At 37.6% G+C, this 16,298-nt stretch overlaps 1 protein-coding gene and 1 pseudogene across 1 annotated transcript; one reads left to right on the forward strand and one right to left on the reverse strand.

Moving 5' to 3' along the window:
* Positions 1-1,211: 1,211 nt before the first annotated feature.
* si:ch211-132b12.7 (uncharacterized protein LOC564531 homolog) lies at positions 1,212-9,892 on the forward strand. Its single transcript, XM_048168317.1, is given in 6 exon segments — positions 1,212-1,455; positions 2,395-2,436; positions 3,560-3,760; positions 5,934-6,115; positions 6,861-7,809; positions 7,812-9,892. Coding segments are annotated over 5 exon segments (1,599 nt in total). The 5' UTR covers positions 1,212-1,455; positions 2,395-2,402; the 3' UTR covers positions 8,045-9,892.
* A 5,547-nt stretch (positions 9,893-15,439) lies between these two features.
* The window catches only part of LOC125253927, a 39,072-nt pseudogene continuing 38,213 nt past the window's right edge, over positions 15,440-16,298 (reverse strand).

A 16,298-nucleotide genomic window follows, 5' to 3' on the forward strand; every position in this document is an offset into this window, starting at 1 on the left:
TATGCTGTATGTCCTACACCTTTCCTATTCTACTTACGAAACGAACGTGGGGGCAGTTTCATTTTTTTCCGTAAGTAGAATAGGAAAAGTGTAGGACATACAGCATAAGTGTTTTGAAGAATGTGGAAACTGGAAGTACATTCAAGGCGATATTTTGTGTTTATATAAAGCATATACAGTTGTTGTTTTTTTTTCGAGAATGACCGATCGTTTCGCTAGATAAGTCCCTTGTTCCTCGTCTGGTATCTTTTAAAGCCCTTTGAAGCTGCACTGAAACTGTAATTTTGACCTTCATCCGTTTGGAGGCCATTGAAGTCCACTATAAGGAGAATAATCCTGGAATGTTTTCATCAAAAACCTTCATTTCTTTTCGACTGAAGAAAGAAAGACATGAACATCTTGGATGACATGGGGGTGAGTAAATTATCAGGAAAAGTTTATTTAAAAGTGGACTAATCTTTTAACATCCAGTGAACCTTTCCATCATAAAACCAAAATCAAAACAAAGCAAAACATTTTCAATTATTTAAAGTAGGGTTCAAAATTACAGTATTTTGGTGGTCACTATCTAGAAGACACCTCTTTTGCAGTTGTACCACTTCTGCTTATATAGAGACCACATATCCATTAAAATGTAGAAGAAGAAAAAAAGAAACACGTGTAAGATGTGTAGGCCTACCTCTCTTTACAATATTTTATGAGTTGTCTTATTTGTCACTAAAATGGGCAAAGTATTATCTGCTTTTTGTCATATGTCATTGACTTAGCAGCATCTAATCGGCCAATTGCTTATTTGACTGCTAACAAATGACAAAAATATAAACACCAGAGAAACGTGAAGTAGCCTAAATGTGGCTGAAAAGGTTAAAATGAAGTAAAGTATGAAGCTGTAACATTCACTATTTGACTCGACAGATAGGTCAGGATTACAAAATATGGCACACATGGACAGCCAAATCTAGTTACACTAATGCTTCGTTTCTTCGCCACTCCTCCGTCTGGTTATGTTTCGTGTCCGTTCAGTTGCGTCCTGTCATACCGTCTCGTTCCTCCTCTCCACGTGCCTGCTCACAGGATTGGCCATGCCACTTATTCCCCTGCGTCACTCGTGCTTGGGGCGGGATTAGGCTGAATCCCTTTGCCGCTATTGGCCTGGTGAAATGTCAACCATCCGAGTGGGCGGGCTCCGTTTAGGCAGGGCGGGGCTTACTGCAGGTGGAGTTGTCATTCGGCAATTTTGAAGTACGGGCTGGAGGAGGTTTAACACACCCGAGCTGGACACCATCAGAAAAAGTACAGTCAAAGGTAATGAGGCTCGGTCACGCTGGGTGGTCATCATCCTTGTCAGCGAGATGACGGGAGGCACAGATTGCCCCTGGACAGGTAGTTAGGAGTGTGTGCACCCCTGGACGGAGAAGAGACGAATATTCGGGACCAGTATTGTACATTACTAAGGTAGGCAATGCTGGTGTGTTACTATTTATAGTTTATTTTTTCAGCAAACAAGTGCTGTCTTTTGCTCTTTAGGCTAAATATTTATTTTTACCCACTGGCACTGATAATGTATCTGACTGACAGGTTTTCCTAAGCTCCAGCTTTATTTGCACATAGCTAAAGGTTGTCTAGGCACGTTGTTTTAACGGTGTATGTGGTGTCAACAGGAGGAAGTGGAGACTGAGCTCGGCTGTTGTTGTAGTATTACATAACAGTCAGGGAAGGGAGGGCTCTGAGCTCCGTGTGTGTGTGTGTTAGCTTATGTCTAAATAAATAACCTTTCTCCTGGCAGGATAATTCATGCCACAGACCAAAGCAAGAACTATGAAACTATTTTGTTGTGCTCATCTTAATCGACTGTTTTAGTGCAACTTTTCCTAAAAAATCACTAAAGCAAAACAAATGGTTAAAATCTCTTAAAGTGGGATTTAGTGGCTTATTGCTGTTATAAAACTGAAGGAACAGCATTATGACTAAGCACTATTGTTCATTAAAATAGTAGTCTAATAATTATAACCAGAATAACCAATTTTCCAGCCAAGTATAGGCTACTTTCCAGCAACTGTAGGCTGTAAATGATTGCCAAGCAACGTCGCAACTTTTGGCGCAATAATATGCCTCGTTCAAGTCCTCTGGGCGAAGTTCCTACTTATGAGTTTGAAAATTGTAATTAGGACATGAGGTGCTTTCATGTTATTTTGGTCATAATGAAATCAGCCATAACATCGTTGGCCATATTTCAAAATTCTTCTTGTATATTTTACAGATTTTAGCACGTATGCAAAATGATTAAATTAATTAGTCTAATTTTTTTTTTTTCCGTTATCTATATATTTGATCATTCACATGCTGTAGTTTTTTTTTTTTCTGGCAAGGTTTATCACTGTTCTTCTTCAACAGTATACAAAATGCGTTATGGAACTGGCTGGTTAGCCCCTGCTGGTAGGTGCCAGAACTACACCATGACGGCAAAAATCATTTTTCTCCATTCAAACGTAACTATGTTCTGACAATATATATTTTCTCCGGTCAACATATACAATAATATGATGAAATATTTGTGATGCATATGTTGTAGATGTAGCCTAGATGTCACTGACAATTTATTTTTTTATTTTTTATTTTTTTGAGTGTGAAATGGATTTCTCCATTCTGTTTTTGACAAGCGGTCACATGACAAATTATCCCGGAACTCATGAGTGTTAATGAACAAAGATGGCAGCATTTAGAAGCATTTTAAGGTGCTTTCACGCCATGTAGTAATTACAAGATTACAACTTGCAAAAAGCGTTCACATCCTCGTAGAACTCGTAATTACAACCTGTAAACTGGTTATTTTCTAAGCGCTCCTACTTATTACACATGACCGCTGCAGATTAATTGAGGCATTGATACTGTTGCCATAGAAATGCATGATTATTACAGTATTACGGTAATTATGACATGGCATGAGCGCAGCATTACAGCGGCATACACAATGAATCCAATCAGAACTAGATTTGGAAGTATCTTTTCTATAGCTGAAGTATCTTTGACCTTCTATAAAATGCCAAAAAAATTTAAGCACAGGTCCCATGCAGTCCCTTGTAAATTAATATAGCTGGTAACTATCATTAAGTATTGTAGATGTCTGAAATGATGGTCAATGAGAAGACATTCCAATAATTTTAATAAACCAATTGTGTATTTGCAGTGAGTTCAGTGAATCTATACATAATGTATGTGTGCAGTAGTCACTTTAGTAGGCTATATTTTGTGCAGTAGCATTGAATACACTGTAATTGTCACTAGAGAAAAGACTGGACATTCAGAAAAACAATGCCCATTTACCATGTACCCTGTTTTTTGAATTGACAATAAACAATTTCCTAGACAACTGTTGAAAGATCATTTCCATGGTTCACCCTTTGTGGGCATAAGTGTAGCATTTTGGATCTCATGTTGTTAGTGCTCCTGATCAAAAATGTTTGTATGTAAGAACCTTAAGAACAAACTCCATGTTAGAAATGGTAAATACATTCTGCTTGAGGCCACTGTCTGCCCAGCTGTGTCTCTCTGCTCTCAGGGCCCGGGATGCCCAAGGAACCAAGAGGAGATGCCCAAGGGTGTGTAGGGGAGAGGGAACGCACCTCTCGTCCAGCCAGTAAAAATGCTAAGGACAAAAGCAACAGTGCCGCCCTTTTGGCATCTAGAGCAAGAGCACACACTGAACAGGAAACAAATGGACGTGACTCCCGCTGCTCTGAGAAAGACTCTGGTTACTCAGGTGAGTATTGATTGACAGTCCTACTGTAACATTCACCCCGAAGAGCCTCCGGTCACACAATTACTACTATTATGACAAATAATACAATTGACTTAAAACGCCATGTGTATTAAGAACAGCAATTGTCCCAACATACAATATATACAAAACCACAAAGCAATCTCACAGGGTTTTATTCCCATTCAATTTTCTCTCTCTCTCTCTCTCTACATATATATATCTACTTACGGTAACACTTTATTTTACAGTGCCGTAGTTACGCGTTACTACATTTACTTACTATAGTAATAACAGTAAATTATGCATAATTACAAGTTACTAACCCTAAACCTAACTGTAACTCTATAGTAAGTACATGTAGTTAAGTAATAGTACTCAGTCATTATTTGAGTAATTACAAAGTAATTGCGGCACTTTAAAATAAAGTGTAACCATATTTACAGTAATTTGTCAATAATTCAATCTCACCTGGTAGTCGAATGGTGACTGAAAGTTCTAGTGATTGGAACTCCTGTGATTAAATCACTGTAATGAAAACAAATACAAAAAGAAACAAGCATATTTTACAATTAATGTTGAAAGTAATCTAATAAAAGAGTAGAAGTCCATAATCATTGTAAATTCTTTTACTCATACACTCCCTAACCCGCCGTTCAACCTGTTTCAAAAGCACTTCCTTGAATATTTCAGCACAACATTGCAGCATCACCAGTCCTACTAAATATTTTAAATACAAATAAGGGGTCACTCACATTGACAACATTAATGCAGAAAAACAAGGAACACGTACGCATACGAAAAATATAGCCTCACCCCATGTTATATCCCTCTGTCTATATGTGGCCATGTCACACTACACACACACACACACACACACACACACACACACACTGCAAGTTTTATCTGCATTTTTCATCAGCCCGCATGTTGTTCCAAACTTGTATGACTTTCTGTAGAACACAAAATCAGATTTTTCATACAATGAAGTGTTCAAAGGCTATTAAAGCGGTCATATGCTGCTATTCTAAAAGTTTATTGTTTTGTTTATTGGGTGTACTAGAATAGGTTAACATGTTTTAATTTTTAAAAAACACATTTTCACATACTGCTGTATATTATTGCTGCACCTCTATTCTCAGTCTGTCTAAAACACTCTGATTGAGGTCCGCTTTATACAAAGGCCCTCGTTCCGAAAATCCCAGACTGCTCTGATTGGCCTGATATGGCCCTTACCATAATCAGGAGTTTCAGCTTCCTAGGCTTCTAAAGCAATTGTTAACACAAACAGTTAATAATGTCATTGATTTTACCATATCAGTTTGAGCCCTAGTCTGAAAATGCAGATGATCAAGCAGATCGACCAGAACCAACTTTGCACAACATTAAGCACACTTTAAACACCAAAAATGAAACAACAACATAAAAATAGTTCATATGACTTGAGCTTTGTATGTTTGGACATTCTGCCTGAATTTCAGTAGACGACAGAAACTCATATGGGTTTAGAATGACACGAGGGTCAGTAAATGATGACTGAACTTTTCTATTTGTGTGAACTTTTTCTTGAACATACACGTCAAAAAAATATGTGGACAATAATAGGGAGTTGCCCTTATAGGAGCAAATGGAGGAACTTCTACTATTCTGGAAAGGCTTGCCACTAGATGTAGGATCATGGGTACAGGTATTAGCTCCCAGTTAGAAACAAAAGCATGAGTAAGGTCAAGCCCTGACTCTGTGTGAAAGAACCTGGCTCAAAGTCAACCACTTTTACTGGTTGCAGTTAATGACAGTGTCATGTGATATGCTCGATTCAACTGAAAATGTTTGTATAAGGAGATTTAATGGCTGTATGCTTTAATTTATACACTTGACTTTTGCATACTAAACTTGGTTGTATGCTTGAATTTATGCACACTAGATAGCCGAAAGAGCCGAACCTGTTCATTCGAAGTTGATGTACTTTTGACCATGTAGTGTAGCTTTATGAAGCTTAAGTAATATCAGCGATCCTTCATTTCACTTGTCATTAGTAGACTGAGACTGCCACCTCTCTCGCTTTTGTTTTTCTATTTCTCATGTTTCCCACCCTTCCTGTTGCCTTTCCTTCTATCTCTTTTTTTCTTTTCCACCCAATGCCCTTGCTCCTCCTACTGCTCTGTTTCTCTCTCAGACACTGGCTCAGATTCCTTGCAAACCGATGCAGATGACCAGCAGAGCAGTGTGAATGAGCCTCAGGTCTGCAAAGGTTTGGGTGGGGTGGAGCAAGGCCCCCTACAGGGAAGCCACATACTGGTGTCCGGGACCCCTGAACTCACCCCCATATTCATCATTAAGAATGTGGTGTTGAAGCAGGTGAGACAATCCAAGTGGAAAGATTAAGAGGCTCTGTTCCAAAACATAATGAGCTGCCTACATATGTAGCCAACATATGCCTTATATGAGCACTATTTCTGCGGCACATGGAATTGCTGCCAATGCGAATCGTTCCAGGTCAGTCACTTATGAGGTTTCTCACAATGACAGTTAAAACCCAGGTATACTTAATTTTCCGTTTTCCGCTCTGTCTCACACACAGTTGAGCATGGAAGCCTTTCAAAGTATACTCAATTGAGCTCAGTTAGAAAGGGCGTTTGACGTACATACACATATTATGGACCTTTCTTTTCAAACGTTCAAATCATTCGCACATGACACGCACAGACACAAAAATTGAGCTGCAGACGGACGCAAAAGTCGGATACAAACAGCTTTAGGCAGCTACCTTCTAAGGCAGCCTCGTTTGTAGAAAGTACAGGGCAGGGCAGCTCACTATATTTTGAACCAAAGCCAGAGACAAAAATTAATTAGGTGGAAGGTTGGAAAAGACAGATGAGAAAGAGGTACAAAAACAGAGTGATGCATGAAATTGAAACTGATGGTAAGAGAGTCTGAAGGTCCTAGGTGTTTGTGAACATAACAGTGGAAGTGAGTCATAGAAAACAACAAATCTTATAAAATAAGATATGCTACAAAAGAAACAGCTTACTTGATATTTCCTTTTGTGAAATTGCTCTGTACAAGAAGGATTTCTGTCTCTCCTCTTTTTCTCTTTCCCAAGCCTGGGCAGTCTGGTCAGGACCACATCCTCCCTTCATCTCTGTCATGGGGTGGAAGTGCTACAAGCAATCAGGGTGCCACCCATGTTCTCTTGCTACAACCGCCTGACATCAATCAAAGCGCCCCGATGCACACCCTCAAACCCCAGGGTGTAAAGAAAAGTAAAAACACTTACCTCCCTATTCTAAACTCCTACCCTCGAATCGCACCTCACCCTAGTAAGAAAACCCCAGAGAAACCTGCAACCAATAGGGGAAGTAATACAGAGGAGCACAGCCTGAGTAAGAGAGTATGCACGGAAGAGAAAAGAGAGGAGGTGTCCACAACCACACAAGCGACTAAGCAGCATCTGCAAAAACAGCCAGAGAACAACTTGCTGTTGCACTCTCATTCCCTCGCACGGTCGCTATCTGTGAGCCATGAGACACTTTCTGCTTCTCACAAGCACCGGAGCCCATGCCGCCCATCTAGTCCCTCCACTTCCCTCAGTGTGAGCTCTCCGTCAGTCTCAAGCACCCAGACTCCTTCCCCACCCTGTTCCAACGACCTTATTCAGTCCAGAAAAGAGCCCCAAAAGCATTGCCAAGGACCGAAAAATGACACTGGCAAAGGGTCAAACACCCTCAAAGGGCCAGCACGGCATCGTCGCTTCCTCAACACAGTGGAGATTCTGAGCCAGTCGGGGCTACTTGACATCACCTTACGAACGCAGGATCTGCTGCGGCAAAATGCCGCCACCGAACGAGACATAGCCCAGCTCCGCCAACATGCCCATCTGCTTTTCCAGGCCGCTCAAGCAGGTGTTGATGCGCCGGCTGCCTGGGAGAAGCTCCAACAGGTCATGGCTGAGTCTGGACATTATCCCAGCCTCAAGTGCCTACCAACAGACAGCAATGATGGAGGGGACCTGTCTCAATCGAAGTTGGAAGTTGAGACAGCCACTAGCACGAAACTGACACTCATGTGGTATACAGATATGGAGTTAATGGGACTGAAGTGGTGGCGCCCCCATCTCCTCTCCTAGCTCCCATGCCAGATGCAGAATGCCAGTCAACAGGTCAATATGATTCTGGCAATGATAGCACCATCACTTTTGAGCAAATCAGAGCCCACAGAGGAACTGCCAGTCCGCTGGATGATCCTATAATGCCTCCAGACAGCTCTACACATGGAAACCTGCTTTAGACGGCACCCAGAAACCTGCTGAGCACCGGGTCTTCCCAGCAGAGAAACAGCAAGGGAAACTTGAGGATACTTTCTTGAACATCTCAACATCTCAAACTTCAGAGATGTTATGTCATTGCTCCAAGATTCAGTAGTCTCCATGGCAACTCAGGGCTATGCTCAAGGACAGCAGCTCAACTGTGCTGTGAACCATCTTCCTGTCTGTCACGTTTCTACTCATTTGCATCGGCAATCACCCAAAGTGTCTGATGAGAGATATGCAGAATTTAACATGCATGCTACAGACTGCCACTCGTTAGTTTTGTCACTGACACATATTTCTGCATCAGCTATTTTGCCCCATAACTGAATCAGGTTTTTAAAGGCCACTTGCAAATGTGTTTTTGATTGCAACACTTCATGCAGTCGATCACAGAGTAATCACACATTGCAGTCAGTTTCCTAATTTATTTTTGATTTATATCATAGGAAAGTTGAATTAGCAATTGCTGTCACAGTTTGTAGCAAGTAGTGTTTTTAAAGAACATGTTCACTTTTGACCGGGAATGGTATTTTGTGGTATTATTATTGATGAGATCCCCTCTGTGAGGCCTTATCACTTAAAAGAGCATGAGGATGGTGCATGAAGATTCCAAAAGTCAAAGCTTAGAACTGTACACACATGCAAAGACACTTAGAATTGTGTGAGAACTATTCTCACAATGATCTTGGTAAGGTCCATGAAGCTTGTGTTCTTCTATGCAGTACGCACTTCATTAATCTGCTTGCTTTACGTCTTCATCTTTGACCATGGACCAATTGGCAAATGGTCAAACACCCTCAAAGGGACAGCATGGCATTGTCTCTTCCTCGACACAGTGGAGATTCTGAGCCAGTCTGGGCTACTTGACACCACCTTAAGAACGAAGGATCTGCTCAAGCCTTTTGGATTGGCTTCCCTCTGAGATGAAGGGTCAATTTTGAGTGTTTATGTGAGCTTATTTCCCATTTGTTTGATCACAGATCTTGACGTTTATGTATTTGTGAGTTTGCTTGTGTTAATGGTGTTTTGTGCCAGCCTTAATGTGTTCTGCAACATCTTTATGTTTCTTCCTCAATTGTCTACTACTGCACCAAGCTTCTTTTTTTTTTTACACATTTTGATATTCTTGACATAACACTAATATATTATTTGTTGTTATTTTGGTATATTATTTCCATTTATTTACTTACTGATTTGTGTCTAAGGAAGCCGTCAGGCCCACATAGAGATTTTGCAGAATTCTGCTGTCATTCACAAAATTGTATACATAATCATATTCATTTATGAAATATTTTGTCTAATTTGATTATACTTTCAGAGTTTAGTACTTTCAGCTTAGTTTAACATATTTTATGCTTCAATGCCACAGAAGTTTTTCCCCTAAAACCAGTAAAGGAAATGATGAAAGAACTGCAGTTTCACATAGAGTCCTTCTTTATGACAGATATTTTTCTTCTACCATAGCTTTTAATTTTCTTTTTATAGATATTGATGGTGTGTTTGTACACAGTAATGATCTTAAGTCCAAATAAATGGCAGTACAGTAGGGATGTTCTGAGCTGTGTGTGTGTGTGTGTGTGTGTGTTTGTGATGGCCAGGTGAAGCAGATAATGAGTTTGTGTTTGAAATGAATGGCGTGTTATGACATGATCGATATTTGTGCTTCCTCATGTAGCAGCACAAGCAGTATGTGATGCAATTCTAATGCATCTAAAGAATGATTCTTTCATTGTTTCCATGCAGTATGTTTACTGAAGTCAGGATCACTGCAACAGATACACTATTACACTACATGCAGATTGAAATAAATTGCTTCATTAAAATGCTTTTGGTTTGTTGTTTAATGACACTTTTATTTCTCTTGGCAATATATTTGGTCCTACCTTTTTCCCCAAACAGGTTCTATGAGCAGTTTGTGATAGAGTTGCCTTGAGGTTTTTGGATCACAAGACATCACTTTTATTCTGCCTGAAGAGCTCAACAGTTGTTTTATGGTCTTAGATGAAAGAGACATTAGTATGCAGCTTATATTAATTGTCTAAAACCCTGCAAGGGCTTGAACTGATAAAAAGCTGTAATAAAGGATTAGTCCACTTTCAAATTTTCTGATAATTTACTAACCCCCATGTCATCCAAGATGTCCATGTCCTTCTTTCTTCAGTCGAAAAGAAATTAAGGTTTTTGATGAAAACATTCCAGGATTATTCTCCTTATAGTGGACTTCAATTGGTCCAAAATGGTTGAAGGTCAAAATTACAGTTTCAGTGCATCTTCAAATAGCTTTAAACGATACCAGATGAGGAATAAGGGTCTTATCTAATGAAACAATCGGTCTATTTCTAAAGAAAATAAAAAATTATATACGTTTTAACCATAGACACTCATAAAAGTTTCAGCTAATTTTTATATTCTTGCACTAGCATATTGTATATGACAATTTATTTCAAACTTTGACCTGTGGAGGGCAGTAATACACTTAGCAGCGTCTACACTGCCGGAATTCTAATAGAGAAGAAGAAGAAGAGAGCTAGTTCAAGACAAGCGTCTATGGTTAAAACATATAATTTTAATTTTTATTTTTAGAAAATGACAGATTGTTTTGCTAGATAAGACCCTTATTCCTCAACTGGTATCGTTTAAAGCCCTTTGAAGCTGCACTGAAACTGTAATTTTGACCTTCAACCGTTTGAAGTCAACTTTAAGGAGAATAATCCTGGAATGTTTTCATGAAAAACCTTAATTTCTTTTTGACTGAAGAAAGTGGACATCTTGGATGACATGGGGGTAAGTAAATGATCAGGAAATTTTTATTTGAAAGTGGACTAATCCTTTAATGCTACTCAAAATTGTAAGTTACTTTTGATGAATCTTTTGGAACTCTATATCTATTATCTGGAAAAAGAATAACAGCTTGACTTATGCAGCTTCTCTTCACTACACAGTTTGAAGTGTTTGGAACGGCAATCTCGTGAACGGTTTCCAAGGCAACCGTCAAGGATCACCATAGTAAAGAATAAAACATCAGACAGATTCAGTTACAAAGCTCTATTTTTTCCTTTATTTGTATACTTAAACTCATGCACTTTCAGGTATTCATTATATAGCCTACTATACAGTGGCACCAAAAATATTTTGACACTAAAAGAAGGCACACTCAAAAATGAAAAATGTCTGAATGTCACTATATTAGATAACGAAATGTCAACTAGTCTATTTAAAGAAAGAGCACAAACACACTTTGCAAGAAACACTTTGTTAGGTTTAAAATGATAAAAGTATATGTTTACCATAGACAGAGTAAAGTACTCTGTGGTTTTCAGCAGTTACCGGATCATATTCATAGTTAATGTGATGAACTGTACTATCTGTCAGAAAACCTGGGTGAACTTGAGGAGAACTGACTTTATACATCCAAATCACTCATATACCAGCTGATTATGTCTTTAAAAAATATAAAAATGAAGTTAGTTCAGAGAAAAGCTCTAGTGGCATTTTAGATCAGATGCCACTTGAGAAAATTTTGTCCTAAAGCAATGACAAGTGTCCAAATACTTTTAAGGGTATAGACTATATATTATTTATGGTGTTTCCAAATGTTCTTTTGGAAACTTGACAGTAAATCAACTCACTTTTCTTGCATGGAAAACAGAAGATGACAATATATTTGTAGGTCAGTGAGCAATTGAACTAAACAAAAAAGGATTTTCGGGGGCCATTTACACAACTTTTTTATGCATTCTTTTACACAACAACGTTTTTAGGCTCTGAAAATGCAAACTTTTGAAAATAGGTTTTAAACTGCAAGTTTTTGAGAACTATACCATTATCATCTCCATGTAAACTACAAAAATGTGAATTTGTGAAAATAATGATGTCATGCACATGCGTATTACATGTTCAGTCTAAAGGCGCAAAGTGTTTCTTTACAAAACGACATCGCCAACTACTGGCCTGGCATGCATAATGCAGCTTATTTAGTTGTTTTCGCAGATCCGTTTAAGTGAACAAGGATCGTTTTGACAACGTTGTCATCTGTTCATGAAAAATGCTGTTTTTAGTACATCGTACCCTTAGAAGACAGTAGTTTTACCAGAAGGGAATGCGGTACATACTCTTATATTGCCATCTACTAGCTTTTATTGTTTAGCTTAATTAGACTTAATTAGAATGTAGACCAGTCGCACTTGTTGTTATGAGACATGATAGTAGTGTAATTTTAGTTTGGGATGGTTGTAACATGGGGTGAATTTAACTACTTAGTTACAGGAGTGAAAATATGACCAACATGCTCCCGAGTTTAAAGTTGAAGTTGTAAGTGTGTGAATAAAAGGAATTAAAAAAATAAATAAAAATAAAAATAAATGTAGAAATATCAACAAATCTGATTCGTGTAAAGGTTAGGGAAAGTAGGCCTAGTTGATGTGAATTGGTATACAAATAATTATTAAAGGTGCCCTCGAATGAAAAATTGAATTTATCTTGGCATAGTTAAATAACAAGAGTTCAGTACATGGAAATGACATACAGTGAGTCTCAAACTCCATTGTTTCCTCCTTTTTATATAAATCCCATTTGTTTAAAAGACCTTCGAAGAACAGGCGAATCTCAACATAACACCGACTGTTACGTAACAGTCGGGGTGTACGCCCCCAATATTTGCATATGCCAGCCCACGTTTCCAACATTATAAAAGGCATTAGACAAGGGCAGCCAGTATTAACGTCTGGATCTGCACAACCAAATCATCAGACTAGGTAAGCAAGCAAGAACAATAGCGAAAAATGGCAGATGGAGCAATAATAACTGACATGATCCATGATAACATGATATTTTTTAGTGATATTTGTAAACTGTCTTTCTAAATGTTTCGTTAGCATGTTGCTAATGTACTGTTAAATGTGGTTAAAGTTACCATCGGTTATTACTGTATTCACGGAGACAAGAGAGCCGTCGCTATTTTCATTTTTAAACACTTGCAGTCTGTATAATGCATAAACACAACTTCATTATTTATAAATCTCTCCAACAGAGTAGCATTAGCCGTTAGCCACGGAGCACTATCAAACTCATTCAAAATCAGAAGTAAACAATATAACAGTATACAATACTCACATAATCCGACGCACGCATGCCGCATGCATGACGAACACTTTGTAAAGATCCATTTTGAGGGTTATATTAGCTGTGTAAACGTTGTTAAGGCACTGTTCAAGGCAAGCGCGAGCTCTGTGGGCGTGGACCACGGGATTTAAAGGGTCCGCAGCATAAAATCGGCGCGTTTATAATGATGCCCCGAAATAGGCAGTTAAAAAAATTAATAAAAAAAAAATCTATGGGGTATTTTGATCTGAAACTTCACAGACACATTCAGGGGACACCTTAGACTTATATTACATCTTTTAAAAACATAATCTAGGGCACCTTTAACAGAGATTTTAGCAAATTTTAACAGAGATTTTAAATAAATTTTTAACAAAATAAATACATGTACAAAATAATCAAGCATCAACCATACACTGCCACGTTCTCCCCAATATTATAAATCTTGCAGGAGAAAGTTGTGTAAACCTACAGGACTCTGAAAGAAAGTTCACTTACCTTTCTGATTTTTGTTCTGTCTTGTCCTGTAAAGTTCATGTACAGAACTACAATTCTCAGAATTTTTTTTTTTGTGTGTGTAATCAGGTTAAAAAAAAGAAATCTGGCTCCCTCAGGTGGCTGTAAAAGGAAATAACTACTTGAAACCAGTCACTGAATCATGTTCAATGTAATTAACGGGTTAGTTCACCCAAAAATGAGAATTCATGTCGTTCCAAACCTGTAAAACATTCGGAACACAAATCAAGATCTTTTTAATGAAATCTAAGAACTTTTTGTCCCTCCATTGGCAGTCTACACAACTACTTCTTTCGAGCCCCAGAGAGGTAAGACATTGTCAAATTAATCCATGTCACTACAGTGGTTTAAGCTCAATTTTATGAAGTGACACAAGTGCGCGTGAAAACAGGCCCCTAAATCTCAAACCTCCGGGGAATCACCCATTTTTAAAAACTTGATGAAAAGAGAACACGACAGAGCTTGTAATTAAATGAGAATCAACATTGGCTTGGCTTTTCAGAGATGGTGAGAACTGAGGGATTTGAAATGTTTGATAAATTGCCAAATGTGGCTCTCTAACAGAGTTAATTGTAAAGCATTATCTATTGTGAAGGGTCATTTTATTATGGTTGTTGTAGCGCTGTGCTGGAATTTATTTTCAAGGAAGTACAGTGTCTATTAATGGGTATAACTACAGTAACATCTTCTAGTTAGCTTGAAATCCTTTCCATCTAAACTGGTTACCTCTTAAAAAACTGGTAGTGAATGCTTTATGAGCAGTAGGGTAACCAAATTAATCCGCAGTCATGCAGAACCGAAGCACAACCAAAACAATGTTCTTTCACAAAATGCATGCATATTTGTTTTTTAACTGCTAGAAGGCCAAAAGTTACATAGTGTGCCTTTAGGCAATTGCATTATTTTAGTATTTTCTATCTTTATTTGCTGTCTTTGTTGTCAGTATCTGCACAAAAAAAGATATCAAATAAAATTGTTTTGTATAATGTTCAGAATTATCAAAACTAATTTAATTTCATACCAATGTTTTTTTTAATGCTGATTTCTGTGTGTGACAAACAAAGTCAAGTGCAAGATATTGTCACAAAAGAGAAGGGATTATATTAATTATTATCTTTCACAATAGTCTGAAGTAGGTGAATACAGTTTCAAAACTCCACATTGTCACATCAAATGTAGATAAGTTTTTAAAGTAACACTTTACAATAAGGTTCATTAGTTAATATGAACTAATAATGAACTGCACTTATACAGCATTTATTAATCTGTTGTACTGTTAATTTCAACATTTACTAATACATTTTTAAAATCTTGTTAACATTAGTTAATGCACTGTGAACTAACATGAACAAACAATGAACAACTGTATTTTCATTCACTAACGTTAACGGAGATTAGTAAATACAGTAACAAATGTATTGCTCATGGTTAGTTCTTGTTAGTTCATTAACTAATGTTAACTAATGAACCTAACAATTAAAAAACAAATATTACTTCTTTCATAGTTCACTGTGATTTCTTGCAGCACCATTACACTAAGCAGAGAATCATAGTGATGTAAACAAATTCCAAGCCCAACCAAAGGGAATACTGATCTCCATAATAGCGACTTTAAAGCATAATGGTGACTTTAAATCAAATCAACATCAATTTATGAAGTCAACTTATGTAAATGTTCTCTCAAAATGTTCTGTTGTATTGAAAAGTTAACAACATTCAAGATGAATTTGGACAATGAATTCAAGTATAGAGAAAGATAACTGCAGAAGAGAGGGAAACAAGCAAAAATTTTATTGACATCATCAGTCCCAAAAAATCATTTTTTGATAGACAAAATGGTACTCATACAAATCAATTTATCTTGGGTTTTCTAAGGTAACAAAGGATTAATTAAGCAAAGAGTACAGATTAATAGATTTCTACGACGAAGTTAAAAAAAAAAAATTGTTGGACATTAGATAAAGTCAGTTAAAACGTGTTAGCTAGAACAACTGTTAGGTTTTACAGTAAGGTAGATTTTAACCGAGAGGTTGATCTACTGTATGTTTTTCTTTGTATGGAGATGCTTAACAATGTCTTTCAGAAGCCCATTCAAACACATAATATTTCATTGCATTAGTTGGGGATCAGGTCCGTTAGTTTGTATTCTGCAGGAGAGATGCTTTTTTTGGTGTTGGATCTTGACATTTGATTTTATTTTGCTAGTTTTGCAAGCAACTCATTTTATTTATCTAATTAAAAGCCTTTTATCTAATTAAAAACCAAAAATACATAAAAAAAAAAAAATTCCAATCATGCATTTGCTTTTCATTATGTAAAGTTTTAGTTTGTGTTGCTCCTGACTAAGTCTTCCATCTCTGCGGTGAAAGTGTTTTCCTGTATTTCAGCTTGTTGCTTATAGGTGAGAGGGAGGTTTGTGTCAGGACTACACAAGTGGTGCCAACTCTGTCAAGAAACAGAGACAAAGAAAAACAACATTAGCATTTTAGGTAAATTTACTTAATTTATTTATTTTAAGATTGCTTTTGTTAAATCGTTAGTTTGCATCCATCTTTGGCAGAGCTTTCCTGTTTAAATCCAATGGGAATGAGTGAACTGATTAGATGTATACCTCAA

Source organism: Megalobrama amblycephala, linkage group LG19 (assembly GCF_018812025.1).
Source record: "Megalobrama amblycephala isolate DHTTF-2021 linkage group LG19, ASM1881202v1, whole genome shotgun sequence".
NCBI lineage: Eukaryota > Metazoa > Chordata > Actinopteri > Cypriniformes > Xenocyprididae > Megalobrama > Megalobrama amblycephala.